The following is a 14776-nucleotide window of genomic DNA, read 5'->3' as shown; positions in this document are numbered from 1 at the left end:
AAACCCTTCTGGTCCCCCCTAGTGAGTTTATAGACAGTCACCAGGTCCCCCCTCAGCCTTCTCTTGTGAAGGCTGAACAGGTACAGGTCCCGCAGTCTCTCAGTGTAGGGTCTGCCCTGTAGTACCCGGATCATTCAGGTGGCCCTCCTCTGGACCTTTTCAATGTTGTCCACATCCCTCCTGAAATGGGGGGCACAGAACTGGACGCAGTACTCCAGCTGTGGCCTGACCAGTGTTGCATAGAGGGGGAGGATCACCTCCCTGGCTCTACTTGAGATGCACCTGTGGATACACAACAAGATGCGGTTAGCCCTGCCAACCGTGACCTTGCATTGTCAGCCCATGTTCATCTTGGAGTCAGTAATGACTCCAGGATCCCTTTCTGCCTCCATGCTCTCGAGAAGGGAGTTTCCAATTTTATAAATGTGCTGCTGGTTACTACTGCCCAAGTGCAGCACCCTGCACTTGTCAGTGTTGAAGTGCATCCTGTTTATGTTAGCCCACTCCTGTAACCTATCCAGGTCTTGCTGCAGTCTTTCCCTCCCTACTAGTGTCCTCACCTCACCCCAAATTTTGAAATGCATTACTGGTTGCTGGGTAGACTGGCAGGGTCTCTAGCTCCCTCCCAGTCATGATAAAATTGCTTAGAACAATAGGGAGTTTAAGCTCCCACCCAGGTGTGTGAGGCCAGTCATGTAGGCAGAGGGAGCAGGTTTCCTCCTCCCTCGGGAATGTATCCAGCTCAGGTTACAACTCAGGGTTACCTGATGCCAATGGGGCCAGGGGTGTCTGCTCTCTGCAGTGACCATGGTAACCAAATTGTCAGATTAGGCAACCACCTGATAGCAGAATTTGGGGAGAGACAGAGATGGCATTCTGCCACGTACCTCATGCATGCAAAGGTTTAGAAGTCCAGTGGTAACAGTGACTTCAGTTAAATGTTAACTCTTTCCACTGAAGACAGCTTGTGGCTTCTTTCCCTTAAGAATCAATGGAAATTGGCAGTCATCTGGTATCAGGGACATACAGGAAGTTGTGGAATCATTTTTTCACTGGTTTTGTTTATAATAAGATAATTATTTTGGTTGTTTATAATACTTTTCAATGTAAGTACTTTAATATGACTTTTTAAGTTGGTAACAGCTTTTAAAATTTCACTAAGCATATAAAATTAAACTTGTGTAACTCACATATTGTGCAAATACACTAAAAGACCTGGTGTATATGTGTGTGAAGGTACTGGATGCAAAAACTCTTCTTTTGGAATAGCATGAATTAGGGTAAGTTTAATGTTTTGCGATTGTCTTTTATATTCAGTTTAAGTCTTTAAACTGGGTTTCATGTGTGCATCTTAATCACCATAAGATTTAAATTAAATGCACAATTTATAAATAGCTCAGAAATCTTAGAAGACTGAAATGAGTAAAATAGCCAAGACAAATCAGTGTGTATGTAAGAATGAGGAGATGCAGAATGAACTATAAAGTTCATGGTGCACTCTGGAGAGTATGTTACAATTATACATTCCTTTTCAAAGTAGCTGAATGACATTTAAATGACATTTCTCTGTCCTACAGAAATCAAAGGAAAATAACAGCGTAATCTGTAAGCGCTGCAAGACAATGCTGGGAGAGGCAGTATCATCAGGTATGGATTACACAAACCAAATTGTACTTAGTTGTCTCAGTTACTAAACATTTGAAGTTAAACAGTTCTGGACAAAAATAATTTTTCAACAGGTTTCTGAGTTAATTCCTGCAATTCTTCTCACTCATTTTGGGAAAGGATGAGAGTATTGTTTCTACTATCAAAACTGTAAAGTGACTGACCCAGGAACTTACTTTGATCCTTGTTTCTATAACACATCTGGTGAATTCCAAAGGATTTGGAGGCCTGTCAGTATAATTCCAGTATTTAAAAAGGATGAAAGCTGTGACCTAGGAACTGTAGCTGTGTTAGCCTGAGCAAAATAATGGAATGGTTAATTTGCGACTTGATCAACAAAATATTAGAGACTATAAAATATAAATGAATACCTGCCAGCATGGCTTCATGGAAAGCAGGTCTTGTTAAAACAATACTATTGCCTTTTTCTGTAAGATTAGTCATTGTTGGTAGTCTGTTGATTAAAAAATGACAGTCTTCCAGTAAATAGGGAAATCATCAATGAGTCCATAAATGCCCATGGCAGCAAAGTCAAGAGCGAGGTTTCCAGACCAACAGTAACCCAGAAATAACAATAAGTCCTCAACAGCAGAGCAGGCAGATCAAGAAACAATACGTAACAGTGTCTGTAAAAGTGGATGAAGGCTGCAGCAGAATAGAAACCTCTGATTGTCTTGGTTTTCCTTGCCATCAGATTAAGGTTTCTTCCCTCAACGTATTGTGTGGTTTCTGATGTGCAAGAACATCTCCATAGTAAAAGATATTCACAGGCGTCTTTCTTCAATAGGAAGTCCTGCAGTGATGGACAAATGGTGATGGGAACAAGTGCTAGTGATTACCAGAAGCCTGTAGTCACAGACCTACAGTGAGGTGAATATTGCATGATGGTCATTGTGTAGTTGGAGTTGTACTTGGCTTCAGAGTGAGTTGTGCAGTTCAGCAGCTGCATTCTTGATGAGCTGGCTTATTTAAAATCCACTCTGCTCGCCCCATACAGAAAGGAGGCTAGAAAAGGTGCCCTCAATACTGTCTTATTTCACCTGACCGGACAACTGTGTTCAGTGGGTCCCCCTATCTGGGGTGCAAATAAAGTGATAAGTTTGCAACCTGGAATGTTTGCATCCTCAGGGACAACCCTAACAGTGACCAGCCAGAACAAAGAAGCACACACGGTCAGAGAACTGCGCTTTGTGAGACCAGACACACAAGAAAGGGGCAACTCACAGGACATGGTGGTGATCCACAGGGCATGGTGGTGGCTACATCTTTCTTTTGAAAAGGAAAAGCCAAAAAATATAGACACATCCATAACATTGGTTTTGCTATCAAGCCCAATCTCTAGGTTTCTCCACAAAGAAACATTAGGGCTGTTCTGATTGATTTCCTTATCATTTCTGTAAGAATGATAGGGAAATTCAAGTGCTCATTGACATAAAAAAAGATTCTTCAAAGTTTGGCAGAATGACATCAACTTCAAACCAGAAATAAAACACTTTATTGTAGTTTCTATTAGTTTGTTCAGCACAACAAAACTATCTATGAGCTGAGCACACATGGAATTGTCCCTCTGAAATGCAAAGATGACACAGCACTTTCCAAAGACGGTTCCACCATCAGTACCCAGTGGAAAGAGTACCTCAATGTTAGAATCTAGGTTCAGGAGCTCCTGAAGACAAAGCAATTCCACAACCGTGAGGACAACTTTGCAGATCCACAAACTTACTAAGGCCTTGAAAACAATTAGGCCAATGAAGAACAACAAGCCATGTAGTCCTGATGGAATGCTAGCTGAAATTGTATAAGCAAGGTGAAAAAAAACTCTCTCCCCAACAACACATTTTTATTATGAAAATCTGGAAACATGAACAGATTCCCAGTGACTTGAGAGATCCTGGAGTTGTTACCATAATCAAGAAAGGAGATAATTTCTGCAATCAGTTCTATTAACAGACTACATTCCTGTCCATGTAGGTCCTCACCTGCATTCTCAAGACTCACCTTCTTTATGGAAGAGATTCTACTTGAGTTCTGAGACCACCCAGTGGTAGAATAGATACAATCTTTGTTGCTAGACAGCTGAAGGAAAAGTGACTTGAGCAACACCTAGATCTTTGCATGACCTTTATTGACCTGACTGAAGTCTTGGATTCAGTCAACAGAGAGGCCATGGCGGATCCTGATGCTATTTGGATGCCCATTGAAATTATTACTATCATCAGACTTCTTTTTCATGATGGCACAACAGAAGTTGTCCTAAGCAGTGGCTCAGAAATGAACTCCTTCTCTACTAATACTAAAATCAAGCAAGGATGCCTGATTGCATCAACTCTGTATTCCATCTATATTGCAGCTATTCTGCATCTAATTACGGATAGACCTCCTTCTGGAGTCAGCATCCAGTGTCGGATGGAAGGCGATGTCTTTAACATCAATTAATTATGTTCCAAATCCAAGGTAATCAACACCTCATTAGTGGTCTTCAGTACGCTGAAGATTGTGTTGTGTGTGTCCACTCAATTGAATACCTCCAGGTTGCTCTTGATTGCTTCTGCAAAGTGCATAAAATACTTGATCTCTCTGCCAAATTCACAAAAAACCAAGATTCTTTACCAGTCTACCCAAAACCAGCTAGCTGTAAGATTACACATCTTGAGAAAATTTGTATTATATGGAATTAACAGGACAAACAGTTCTTATTCCATTATTTTTATCCATATTTGCCAATATATTTTTCAGTGATCAAGGTGAGACAGAATCTTTTCCAGTAAAGGTTTCAGGTGATAAAAGATTTGTAGGGTAGTAAGCAGGGAAACAAATAATTAGGGCTACCAAACAATTAAAAAATGTGATTACAATTAGTTATACAATTAAAAAAATTAGTCACGGTTATTGCAATTTTAATTGTACAGCTAAAAACTCAAAATTATGTGCAGAAGAACTCAAAATAATGCAAAATTATATAGGTACTTTGTATGGTTGGGGGTGGTGTGGGGGAGGCAGAAGGTGTGGAGGCTGTGGGGGTGTATGTGGGGTTCAGAGTTGGGGGTCGAAGGGGGTCCCTGCATGCCCTGGCAGGATGTGGGATACTTAGAATCATGAGTGAGAGGCAGCAGCATGGCTGGGGGGTTGTGGCTTGAGAGTGAGGGGCAGACACAGATGTACACAGACACAAGCCTAGCAGATAAGTTTGTGGAGGGAAGGGGGTGGAGGGGCAGATAGAGGCCCCAATGATGAGAGAGGGAGTGGGGCAGGAACAGGGGTCTGGAGTGAGTAGGGCCCCAGGGTTAGGTTAGGTTGTGGGACAGTGCTGTGTGTTGCTTGTCCAGGGGCCCAGGCGGTGGGGCATGGCTCCCTGCCACTGCATACACCCCCTGGGAGGTATGGGGGGGCACAAGCCCCCCAGATTTGTGCACGGGGCAGGGGTGGGCTGCTGGCTGGGGCTCTCTGCCCTGCTACCTTTGCCCTGGGAGCTGTGTGCTGGCTGCACTGCATATCCTTTGCTCACCTGACTGCAGGAGGCACAACTTGGCCTCATGTGGCTTCCAGGGCAAAGGCAGCAGAGCGCAGAGCTCCAGCCCACAGTGGGCAGCCTGCCTTCGCCCCGTGCAGAAATCTGGGGGGCACATGTCCCCATGCCTCCCTTGGGGTTCCATTTACCCCCACGCCTGCCCCTGCCCCACTTTCTCCTTCACCATGGGGGCCTCGAACTGGCCTCCCAACCACTTCCCTACCCCATGTTCCTTCCCCACTACAGACTTACCTGCAGAGCATTGTTCTATGCATCGCCACGCTCCATTCCTGGCCATGTGGCTGCTCGTCTGTGTCTGTGCGTGTGCCCACTCTCCCCTGCTGCAGATGCCCAGGCTGCCCTGTCACTCCTCTGCTCTGCCATCGCTACCCTGCTGAGCAGCCCAGAGGTGGCGGATGGTGGTGGTGTGGGCTCCAAAGCCACGTATACAATTAACTTGTTAAAAAAATTAATGCAAGAACTGATTAACACGTTAATCTCGCACATTAGCTGCAATTAATTGACAGCCCTAAAAATAATGTTACAAAGTGGTCTATATAACAATAAAGCAAAATGTGTTTTAGTAGAGCCAAATTCAATTTAATACCCTGGGAGCAAAGAATGCAGGCTATCCCTATAGGATGGGAGTCTCTGTCTTTGGAAGCAGCAGCTCAGGAAAGGAGGTAGGGTCCTAAGAGAGAACTGCTTTAGTTTGAACTCTTGAGTACAGTCTGTGGTAGAGAGAGAGAGAGAGTGCAGTCCTTCGATAGATCAAAAGTGGGAACATTGAGTGGAAATAGTGAACTTATCATTCCTCTGTTGTTAAGGTTTTTTGTCAGTTTGGGTGCACAGAATGTGGGAACACTGGAGAGGTTTCAAGGAAGGCCACCAACATTATGCCAAGATTCAAAACAAGCCCTATGATATAAGAATTAAGAAGGTCTGTCTGTTGATCTTATCAAGGAAAATTTTGGAAACTGATCCAATTGCTGTGTAATAGAGAGCAGTTCAGTCTTGTTGATAAAGGCATAGCAAGATCCAGTGGCTGGAAGTTGGAAGTTGAATGCATTCAACCTTGAAATAAAACTCAGTTTCTTAGAAGCAAGAATAATTAAAAACTGGGACAACTTACCAGGGTTGTGAGAGGAGGTGGTGAACTCAGCACTGGGTAGAGTCTTAAAATGGGACAGCAGAGACTCCCTATGCCTGAAGAAGGATGACTGCGCCTGAAAGCTTGCCAAGAACTTTTTTCCAACTACTCAGTTGGTCTAATAAAAGATATCACATCTATTCAGAGAACTGTGCCTGCCTAGTTAATCACTGTAATTGCTGATCAATACGGTATTAACATTCAATTACCATAGTGTTTGATCTTAGTCTATTTAAAATGTGGGGTAAATGATTGTTAGGTTATTAATCTTGTAGACAATATTGTAATGCACATGAGAATAAAACTATTAAACTTGTATACAAGTTTGCAAGAACAGACTGTAAGATGAAGAGTATATATGTCCATAAACTATTTAGACATGGGGATGAATATCTATAGATGTTTATTTCAATATTTGAGTTGAGGTTAGTGTCTGAGAATGGACAGTCAGATCTAAATAGATCTACGTTGCTGATCATCAAACTGAACCACCATAAAGGATGTTGCACTGAACTAATAAAACTCTACTTCATTTTGGAATTCTCTAGCAAAACGAGCTCAGCCCCAAACTGCTAGAGAAGATACGAGCAAGCAATTTATCACGGGTGCACTTTCTTTTTGTGGCTGCTGACATATCTAGAGAGTTCTCTCACAAACATTAAAGTTTGCCTAGATCCTCTGACACGCGCATGCTTCTGTGTGCGGTCTGTTATGTTCTGAGGGACTATCTGCAAGCTATCCAGAACAAGGAAGTATATTACTAGATTATAACTCAGAAATGCAAATTCTACAGTTGTCTTATGTGGCTCCAGGCAACAGAAGAAACAAATTGCTGCTCTAATACAGAAGTCCTAAGACCAGTTTCTACATTTTAGATTTTTAAGTCTGTAATATATAAGTACAACTAAAGGCCCTGAACCTGGATGCTGATACTTCTAAAGAATGACTCTGGCCCAGTTATCTAATCACCTGCCTGCTAGAAAGATGATCTCTGCAACTTCAACTCCTATTGCTGTAAAGCAGGGGTGGGTAAAATGCAGCCTGCAGGCCAGATGTGGCCCGCCAGGCCATTCTATCTGGCCTGCGGGGCCCCTAAAAATTTAGAAAATTAATATTTATCTGCCCCTGGTTGCCTGTCATGTGGCCCTTGATGGCTTTCCAAAACTCAGTAAGTGGCCCTCCGCCCAAAATAATTGCCCGCCCATATTGTAAAGCCTGGTTCTAGCTATGTGTATACAAAGCTGCATATAGTATTGCCATAAAACCAGAAAAAAGTTCTTACCTATGTAAGGTATTTATTTATCTTTGTTTGTTTCTTGAATTCTGTACTTATGCTTGCTATACACACTTAACAATGTGCCAATATGTTAATAGCTTCTAAAATTCAAATAAGGTCTATATGAATAATGCATAAGATATAAAATAAATCATTCTTTTATACTTGCAAAAAAGTTTAAAAAGAAAAAAAAATGACCTAGATTAGGGGTCAGCAACATACAGGTATGTTTGTGGCATTTAGATTGGGGGGGGGGGGGCTTCTCTTGCACCACATTTGAGTGTTGGGGCTGATTGGCTGGAAGTTGTGTCCGTGCTGGGTTCTTTTGGCCTATGGCTCTGAAAAGTTGCTGAATGCTAACCCATGGAAACAGCTGCTAGTAAAGATGAATCAGCTGGTCTCTGTTACTCTTTCTGTGTGTCTTTTTAATATGTGGGGTTCTTTAGGTATCAGGACACTGGTTGCTCCTATAGAGAAGTTTTGCTTCACTCTTTGAACAAAGAAGAGTTAGTCCCTGCTGAAACAGGAATTTGGCAGACTGATTATACCACTTAACTGAATGCTGGACTACGAGATGACACAGCATCTTATAGTTAAAATATATGTACTCTTACTGTGGATTAAGTTTCTTTTGTCTTTTTGTTTCTTAGGGATTATAAAATATTATATCACAGAGATGATTATTCAGCCATCAGAGAAAAGATTTGTCATGATACCACGGTATTAAATTTTGATTATGCACTCAGTCTTATTACTTGAAGAATACTGTCAACTGGTAAAAATGTAACTTTTGAATAGTAATTTTATTATATTTTATTAATAAATATTATGCTGATAAAGTATTTGCACAGTTATAATCACAAACTCAGGAAATAGTAAAGCAATATTAATTCACTGATATTGGGCCAGAGGTGGGCAACCAGTTTGATCAAGGACTTTGAAAGCAAATCATATGAGGAGAGGCTGAAGGAGCTAGGCATGTTCAGATTGCAGAAAAGGTACTTAAGAGGGGACATGATGGCAATCCTCAAATACTTGAAGGGTTGCCATATAAAAGAGGAAAAACACCTTTTCTCTCTTGCTGCAGAGAAGAGGACATGGACCAATGGCTTGAAGTTGCAGCAAATAAATTTAGATTACATATCTGGAAAAAACTTCTTCATTGTTAGAATAATGAGACAGTGGAACAGACTGCTGAGGGAAGTTGTGCACTCTCCATCATTGGAGGTGTTCAAGAAGAGGTTGGACAGCCCCTGGTTAGAGATGATCTAGGCATAGATATGCCTGTGTTCTGTTATGCTTCTAGGCTTTGCTGATTGCCTCTGCCCCACCTCTTCTGCCATATGTGTTGGAATGGTTTTCAAGTGTACCTCAGAGGCATTGGGCATTGGCTACAGCCAAGACTGGGGCCTTTGAGTGAGGGGTGCTAATGCTCCTGTAGGGACCAAAGCTTGAGGTTCCTAGCTAGTGGAGGGTCTTGCCCCTCCACTCAGGGTTAGACAGATTGCCATATTTGGGGGCAGATTGCTATGAACCATGAGTTGATTTTTGCCTTCCTGTATAGCGGGGGGCATGCCTTCTGCCTGGGATCTGTTGAGCATTTAGGCTGTGTGTAGATGAAATGAGAGGCGTGTGTGCATGACACGTTAAAGCAGGCTAAATGCTTTTGCACTGAAAATGGTGTTGGTGTTTGCGCGCCTCGACAGTGTATTGCGCATTAATTCCAGCCACTGTAGGAAGTTCGGCGGCACAATGCACCTTAAATGACTTGGGGCACAGCAAATCAAAACTCCTTCAAGGAGTTCTAGTTTGCTGGCTCTATAGCTGTGGAGCGAAGCACTGGGCTCCATGATTTGCAAAGTAGACTGAGTGATTTCAAATAGGACTCCTTAGTGTTAAAAAGTTATGATCTTTTGTAGTCTTTCTGAGTTCTTTGCAACACAGAAATTGCTCTGTTATTTTTCTATAGTCAAGAAAAAAGTGAAAGCTGAGTTGGCATTTTCTGAGGGGTTCACTGAATCTAAAAAGGTTAAGAACCACTGATATGCCCTTCTACTGTTTTGCTTTTATATAAAGTAATTTTGCAGGGTAATGTGTATTGCCAGGGCTATAGGTCTTTCTTTGCAACAGTAGGTATTGGATTGTGTTAAATACAAAATATTAGATTAGTGAACCATGGACCTGTTCAAGCATGACAATTCTTGCTAAGCAAGAAAGGGAAAATACTCCATCTCTTTGTGGGAAGGTTGTGGATTCAGCATTTTTCTCTTCATAGAGTCAATATAGGTATAGTGATCAAATTTCCAAGTAAAATTGACACTGAGGAAAAATCAAACATCAGATATTTAAGGTTTAGCTTGCACTTACTGGGCATTAGCTTATTTTGCAAATCATTGTTATTATAAAAACATATTCTAAAGATTGCTTTATTTTAAAACAGGTCTCAGTTTGTACAGAGCATTATAGCTCAGTGTCTTGTGGAGCTGTCTTCTTCTAGAAGCACATTTAGGTTCAGCATACAAGGACATGATGGAAAGGTCTACACCTTGGTAAGACATTTTTAATTTTATAGAAAAAACATTTCATGTGTTTGTATTCATTTATTTTTTATATTATGCTTTTTATGTGAATAAAGGAAATGAGATAATTCAGAGGATTGTTCAGGTTATGCTTTTACGCATCTCACCCAATGCTGTTTTTGTTTGATTATGAGCTTGCTACAGTGCAATGTCTTAAATCTTTTTACTCAAAATAAAAACAAAACCAAAAAACCTCATAAGAATTTCAAGGAGTCTAAACCACCAAATAAACCATGTGTTATCTTTGACTGTACAAGCTCGAGGGTATTGAAAATATTCCTTAATACCAGATTTACCGATCTGGTAGATTTAGGTACACTTCTCTTCCCAGAAATGTCAAAAGTAGCTTAGACTTCTTCAGCAGGTTCTGGGACATGGCTGCTTATCTTCCTTCCAGGTAATCTTGTCTTTTGCAGAAAGACAGATGTTCAGTGCCCCACCTTACTAGTATTGTTTTGTTTTTTTTAAACTTGATTTAAACCATCAGCAAACATTTTTTTTCCTTCTCTATTTCCCCTAGAGGGGACCAATAACTCTGGGCTGTCCCCTTTGCACAGAGCCAAGTGCTTAAGCATCTTATTTCCATCAACCCCATTTCGTTTGTGATTAAGCAGTCAAACTAATAGTAGGAAGAAAGCCAAGAAATGCTCCATTTATAGAGTGAACAACAGGAGAGGAGGCTGTGCTGCATATATTCCCAGTTAATAGACCACTACCCTCTATATTTATTCAATTTTTTCACTCTGATAAGTACAAAAATATGGTAACTAAAATCTTGGACTAACCTCTTTCTCAGTACAACTCATCAAGTTCCATTTACATCATTGCCGTGGTTGAATAGTGTAGTGCTCTTGTCAATTTAAGTAGCAATAATTCAGCTTATCAAGATAGTTTTGTAAGTATTCATTTTGTGCACGATGCACAGTTAAACCTTGAAGCCTTGTGGACACGTCTGTACTGTCTCCAGCATTTGTAAGAAGGAAGGCCCACATCTGGGACAGGGGCAGAGCTCAAAATCACAGGAATGAAATTACTGGCTAACTTTTCCCCCCTTGTTGACACAATTATTATTAAACACACAAAGTTACTTTTTCATCTTAATTGTAGCAAAAATGCCACACTTGAGCACAGATTCAACCAAGAAAATATCAAGCAGTTAAGTTTTTGGTTGATGGGTAATATCTCACTTTTAAGTGCTAAAGATGCTTTTGGGTTAAGATCACTTGGGAAAGGTTCAACACTTTGCAGAATCTTTCATGGGGATTATTCTCTGCACCAAAGGCTACCAGTACAGTATTGATACATATGCTGCATTGCAAAGCAGATTACAAATAATCGCCAATTAACAGTAGAAGAACAGCAGTTAACAAACCCAAATTCTAACTAACCATAAAAGGCTAACTCAGCAAGGGGAGTAACTGTTTTTAAAGTTGAGATTAGTCTAGTCCCACTCATGCTTAAAGTGAAAGTGAGTTTCAAAGCTTTTGATTGTATTGACCAGTATCAGGCACTAAAATCACCCAGAATGCCTCTGTTGCCCCCTCTCTCAGCCTGTTGCATATGGTCAGTATGTCTCCACATTTCATGAATTGGAGCCAGATGAGGTTGCCCTGTGCCTCATTTGCATATAAATGTGTGGAGGATCTCAGGACTTATGACAAGAATACTCTGTTCCAGTCATGACTGGGGGCTAATTAGCACATGGCTCCTTTGTGGGGGGTATCTGGAGTACAAACACATGGATCTTTGGCAGGGGGAGGTATCTGGAGTCCATAGATACCAGGCAGTGGTGCGCTATGGAGTCAGCATGGCTTGAAATGCTGTTGACTCTGCTGAGACCCAGCTCAGTTTACTACATGGTAAATCATGAGCCTTTTGGTTTTAGTTTAATATTCTTCATAGTTTGTACTGTGTGTCAGTAGTAGGGTTACCATATGTCTGGGTTTTCCTGGATATGTCCTCTTTTTGAGCCCTCTGATATCCATTTGGGCAGGTTTTTTTAAATCTGCCTAAATGTCCAGGATTTTGCTTTCCTCTGGTAGGAGCAGGGCGAGGGTGATTGGAGGCAGCAGGGAGCACGGGCGATATAGTTTATCACAGCAGGCGATCGGAGGTGCATGCAGACGCAAGTGGTACTCTCTGCTGCCTCTGATTGCCCTCCCCTTGCTTCCAAGCTAAATCCTGGACACTTGGTTAGGGCAAAGGAGTCGGGGGATTGGCTATGATAGGGCAGGGGGAAATGGAGTAGGGTAGGAGGGCTGTGTGCTCCTCCAGCGGGGGAAAAGGGGAGGGCCCTCTGAGGGCAGTGGGAAAGTGTGGCTGGCAGGCAGCACAAGGACTGGTGCCTGTGCTCTGTGCTCACAGGGGCTGAGTGGCCAGGAGACATTGCCCGAGGGGAGAGGAGGAAGGAGGGGGGCCATGGCCAGGCTGCCTGGTCCAGTGCGGCAGCCTCATCCCAGGGCTGGAGGTGCCACAAGCCTCCCTTCCTCTTCCCTCCAGCCCTTGATGGGGCCTGACACAGTCTCCCACCTCCTGCATGAATCAGAGCCATGGCGCTCTGGCCTATCAGGACAGGGACGGCTGGGGAGGGCAGGGGGCTGTGAGTTGGGAGCGAGGGGCAAGGAGGATGGGCGACTGTGGGTTGGAAGTGCAGGGGGCACTGGCAGTGTCAGGGGGCTGTTGGTCAGGAGTGAGTGGCACCATCATGGCCCAGGAGGGCAGGGTACTGTGGTTTGGGAGTGAGGGGCACTTGCAGGGCTAGGGGGTGCTGTGTCTTGGCAGTGAGGGGCAACAGAATGGGCAGGGGCAGAACATCGGCATGTCATGGTGCCCCCACAGGTATATCTCCCCTCCTCTCCCCCACCTGCATGACAAGTGTCTTCTTTTTTAGACCTGGAAATATGGTAATATAGTAGGTACAAAAGTGCTCTTAAAGATGTGTTTGTGGAGTACCTATGCTAACAGTTGCAGCAGTTTCAAAAGAGATAAAATGCATCAATTCTGGATTAACTAAATCACAACAGGCCTGTTTATTTCAAAGTCGGTGTTTTCAAACTCGCCCCTCATTTCAATGTGTGCTGGTCAGGGAGAGCAGGGTCTAAGGGCCTTGTTACATGGTAATTTTGAGTGGCTTCTGCAACTCTTGACACCTGGATTAACACCTGAAACTGGTTTCAAGCATATCTTATGCAGTTCAGAGTTATCCGTGCCACCCAGCTCCTGTTACAGTAAAGTGTGGCCATGCTAACTTGTAGCGGCCCTCACTCAGTCCAGGGAGCAGGCAGGGGAAGAGTTGAACTACCTGTTAAGTCAGAAGAACAGCAGCCCAGGAACAGTGTGGGTGGGAGGCAGTTTAACTCTTCCCTGCCTGGTCCCTTGGGAAAGACAACAGAGGCAGCCACAAGTGGGTAATGCCCCAGTGGCAGGGGGAGGCAGAGGGCGGGGAGTCACGGGAGGCAGGAGGGAAGCCTAGAACGGGAGGTGGGGGATCTTACCTCTAAGTCTTTCAGGTCTCTGCTGGCCTGCAGTGTGACTTCTCCAAACTTGAACTAGCACTAACACCTATCAATATTGGCTCACAGTGTAAGGTGCAAAAGCCCCTGAGGGCTGGGGAGGGCTTTCAGGGGGAAGAAGTTGGGGAGTAGAGTATAAGGGGGCTACTTGACCCCCCCAGATCTATTTTCTCTGCTGTAGCAATGGGAGGGGGACAAATGTTCTAATTATTAGATACTATACCTGGAAAATTAGAGTAAATTTATATATTTTCCATATCTAAAATCTAGTTTTTGTGGGGTCATCTTATATACAAGGTCATTTTTGATTTCATAGACATTTGGGCTAGAAGCGACCCCGGAGGATCATCGATACCAGCTCCCTGCCCAGAGGCAGGAAGTCATCAGGGATCATAGGATCCCAGAAAGATAAACATCCAAAAGTGTCTTGAAGACGTTCAGAGTGGGTGCTTGAATCACCTCCGGTGGCAAGCTTTTCCAGACCTTGGGGGCTCGGACAGTAAAGAAGTTCTTCCTTATGTCCAGCCTGAAACAGTCGCGGTGGAGTTTGTGACCATTTGATCTTGTCATTCCTTGGAGTGGTCTGGTGAACAGACGTTCCACCAGATCCTGGTGGAACTTCTAGATTGCCACAAGATCACCCCTGAGCCTGTGCTTTTCCAGACTGAAGAGTCCCATGGCTCTCTGCCTTTTGTCATAAGGTCTGTTATCCTGACCTTTGATCATGTGCGTGGCTCTCCTATGCACTCTTTCAAACTTCTCCACATCCTCTTTGAATTGTGGAGCCCAAAATTGGATGCAGTACTCCAGCTGCGGCCTCACCAAGACCAAGTAATATGAGAGAATGACATCCCGGGATTTGCTTGAGAAGCATCTATGGATGCAAGCCAGAGTTTTGCTTGCTTTACTAGCCACAGCATCACATTGAAGGCTCATGTTCATCTTGTGGTCAATCATGACCCCCAAGTCCCTTTCATCAGTAGTACTAACCAGCGTAGCACTGCCGAGCCTATAAGGATGCTGCAGGTTTTTCCTCCCAAGGTGGAGAACCTTGCATTTTTCGGTGTTAAATACCATCAGGTTCTC

General features: G+C 43.2%; 1 protein-coding gene across 2 annotated transcripts in view; it reads left to right on the top strand.

Moving 5' to 3' along the window:
- The window catches only part of UBE3D (ubiquitin protein ligase E3D), a 168164-nt gene that overhangs the window by 28445 nt on the left and 124943 nt on the right, over positions 1 to 14776 (top strand). For both annotated transcript variants that reach the window (XM_019537673.1, XM_019537674.1), the window contains exons 5-7: positions 1578 to 1647; positions 8250 to 8319; positions 10040 to 10148. In XM_019537673.1, coding sequence (XP_019393218.1) covers positions 1578 to 1647; positions 8250 to 8319; positions 10040 to 10148 — 249 coding nt within the window. The remainder of the gene's footprint in view (positions 1 to 1577; positions 1648 to 8249; positions 8320 to 10039; positions 10149 to 14776) is intronic.

The sequence above is a fragment of the Crocodylus porosus genome, unplaced genomic scaffold (assembly GCF_001723895.1).
Source record: "Crocodylus porosus isolate Cpor-Errol unplaced genomic scaffold, CroPor_comp1, whole genome shotgun sequence".
NCBI classification, from domain to species: Eukaryota; Metazoa; Chordata; order Crocodylia; family Crocodylidae; genus Crocodylus; species Crocodylus porosus.
Note: the sequence above shows the minus strand (reverse complement) of the source record. Positions and strands in the feature narration are given on the sequence as shown.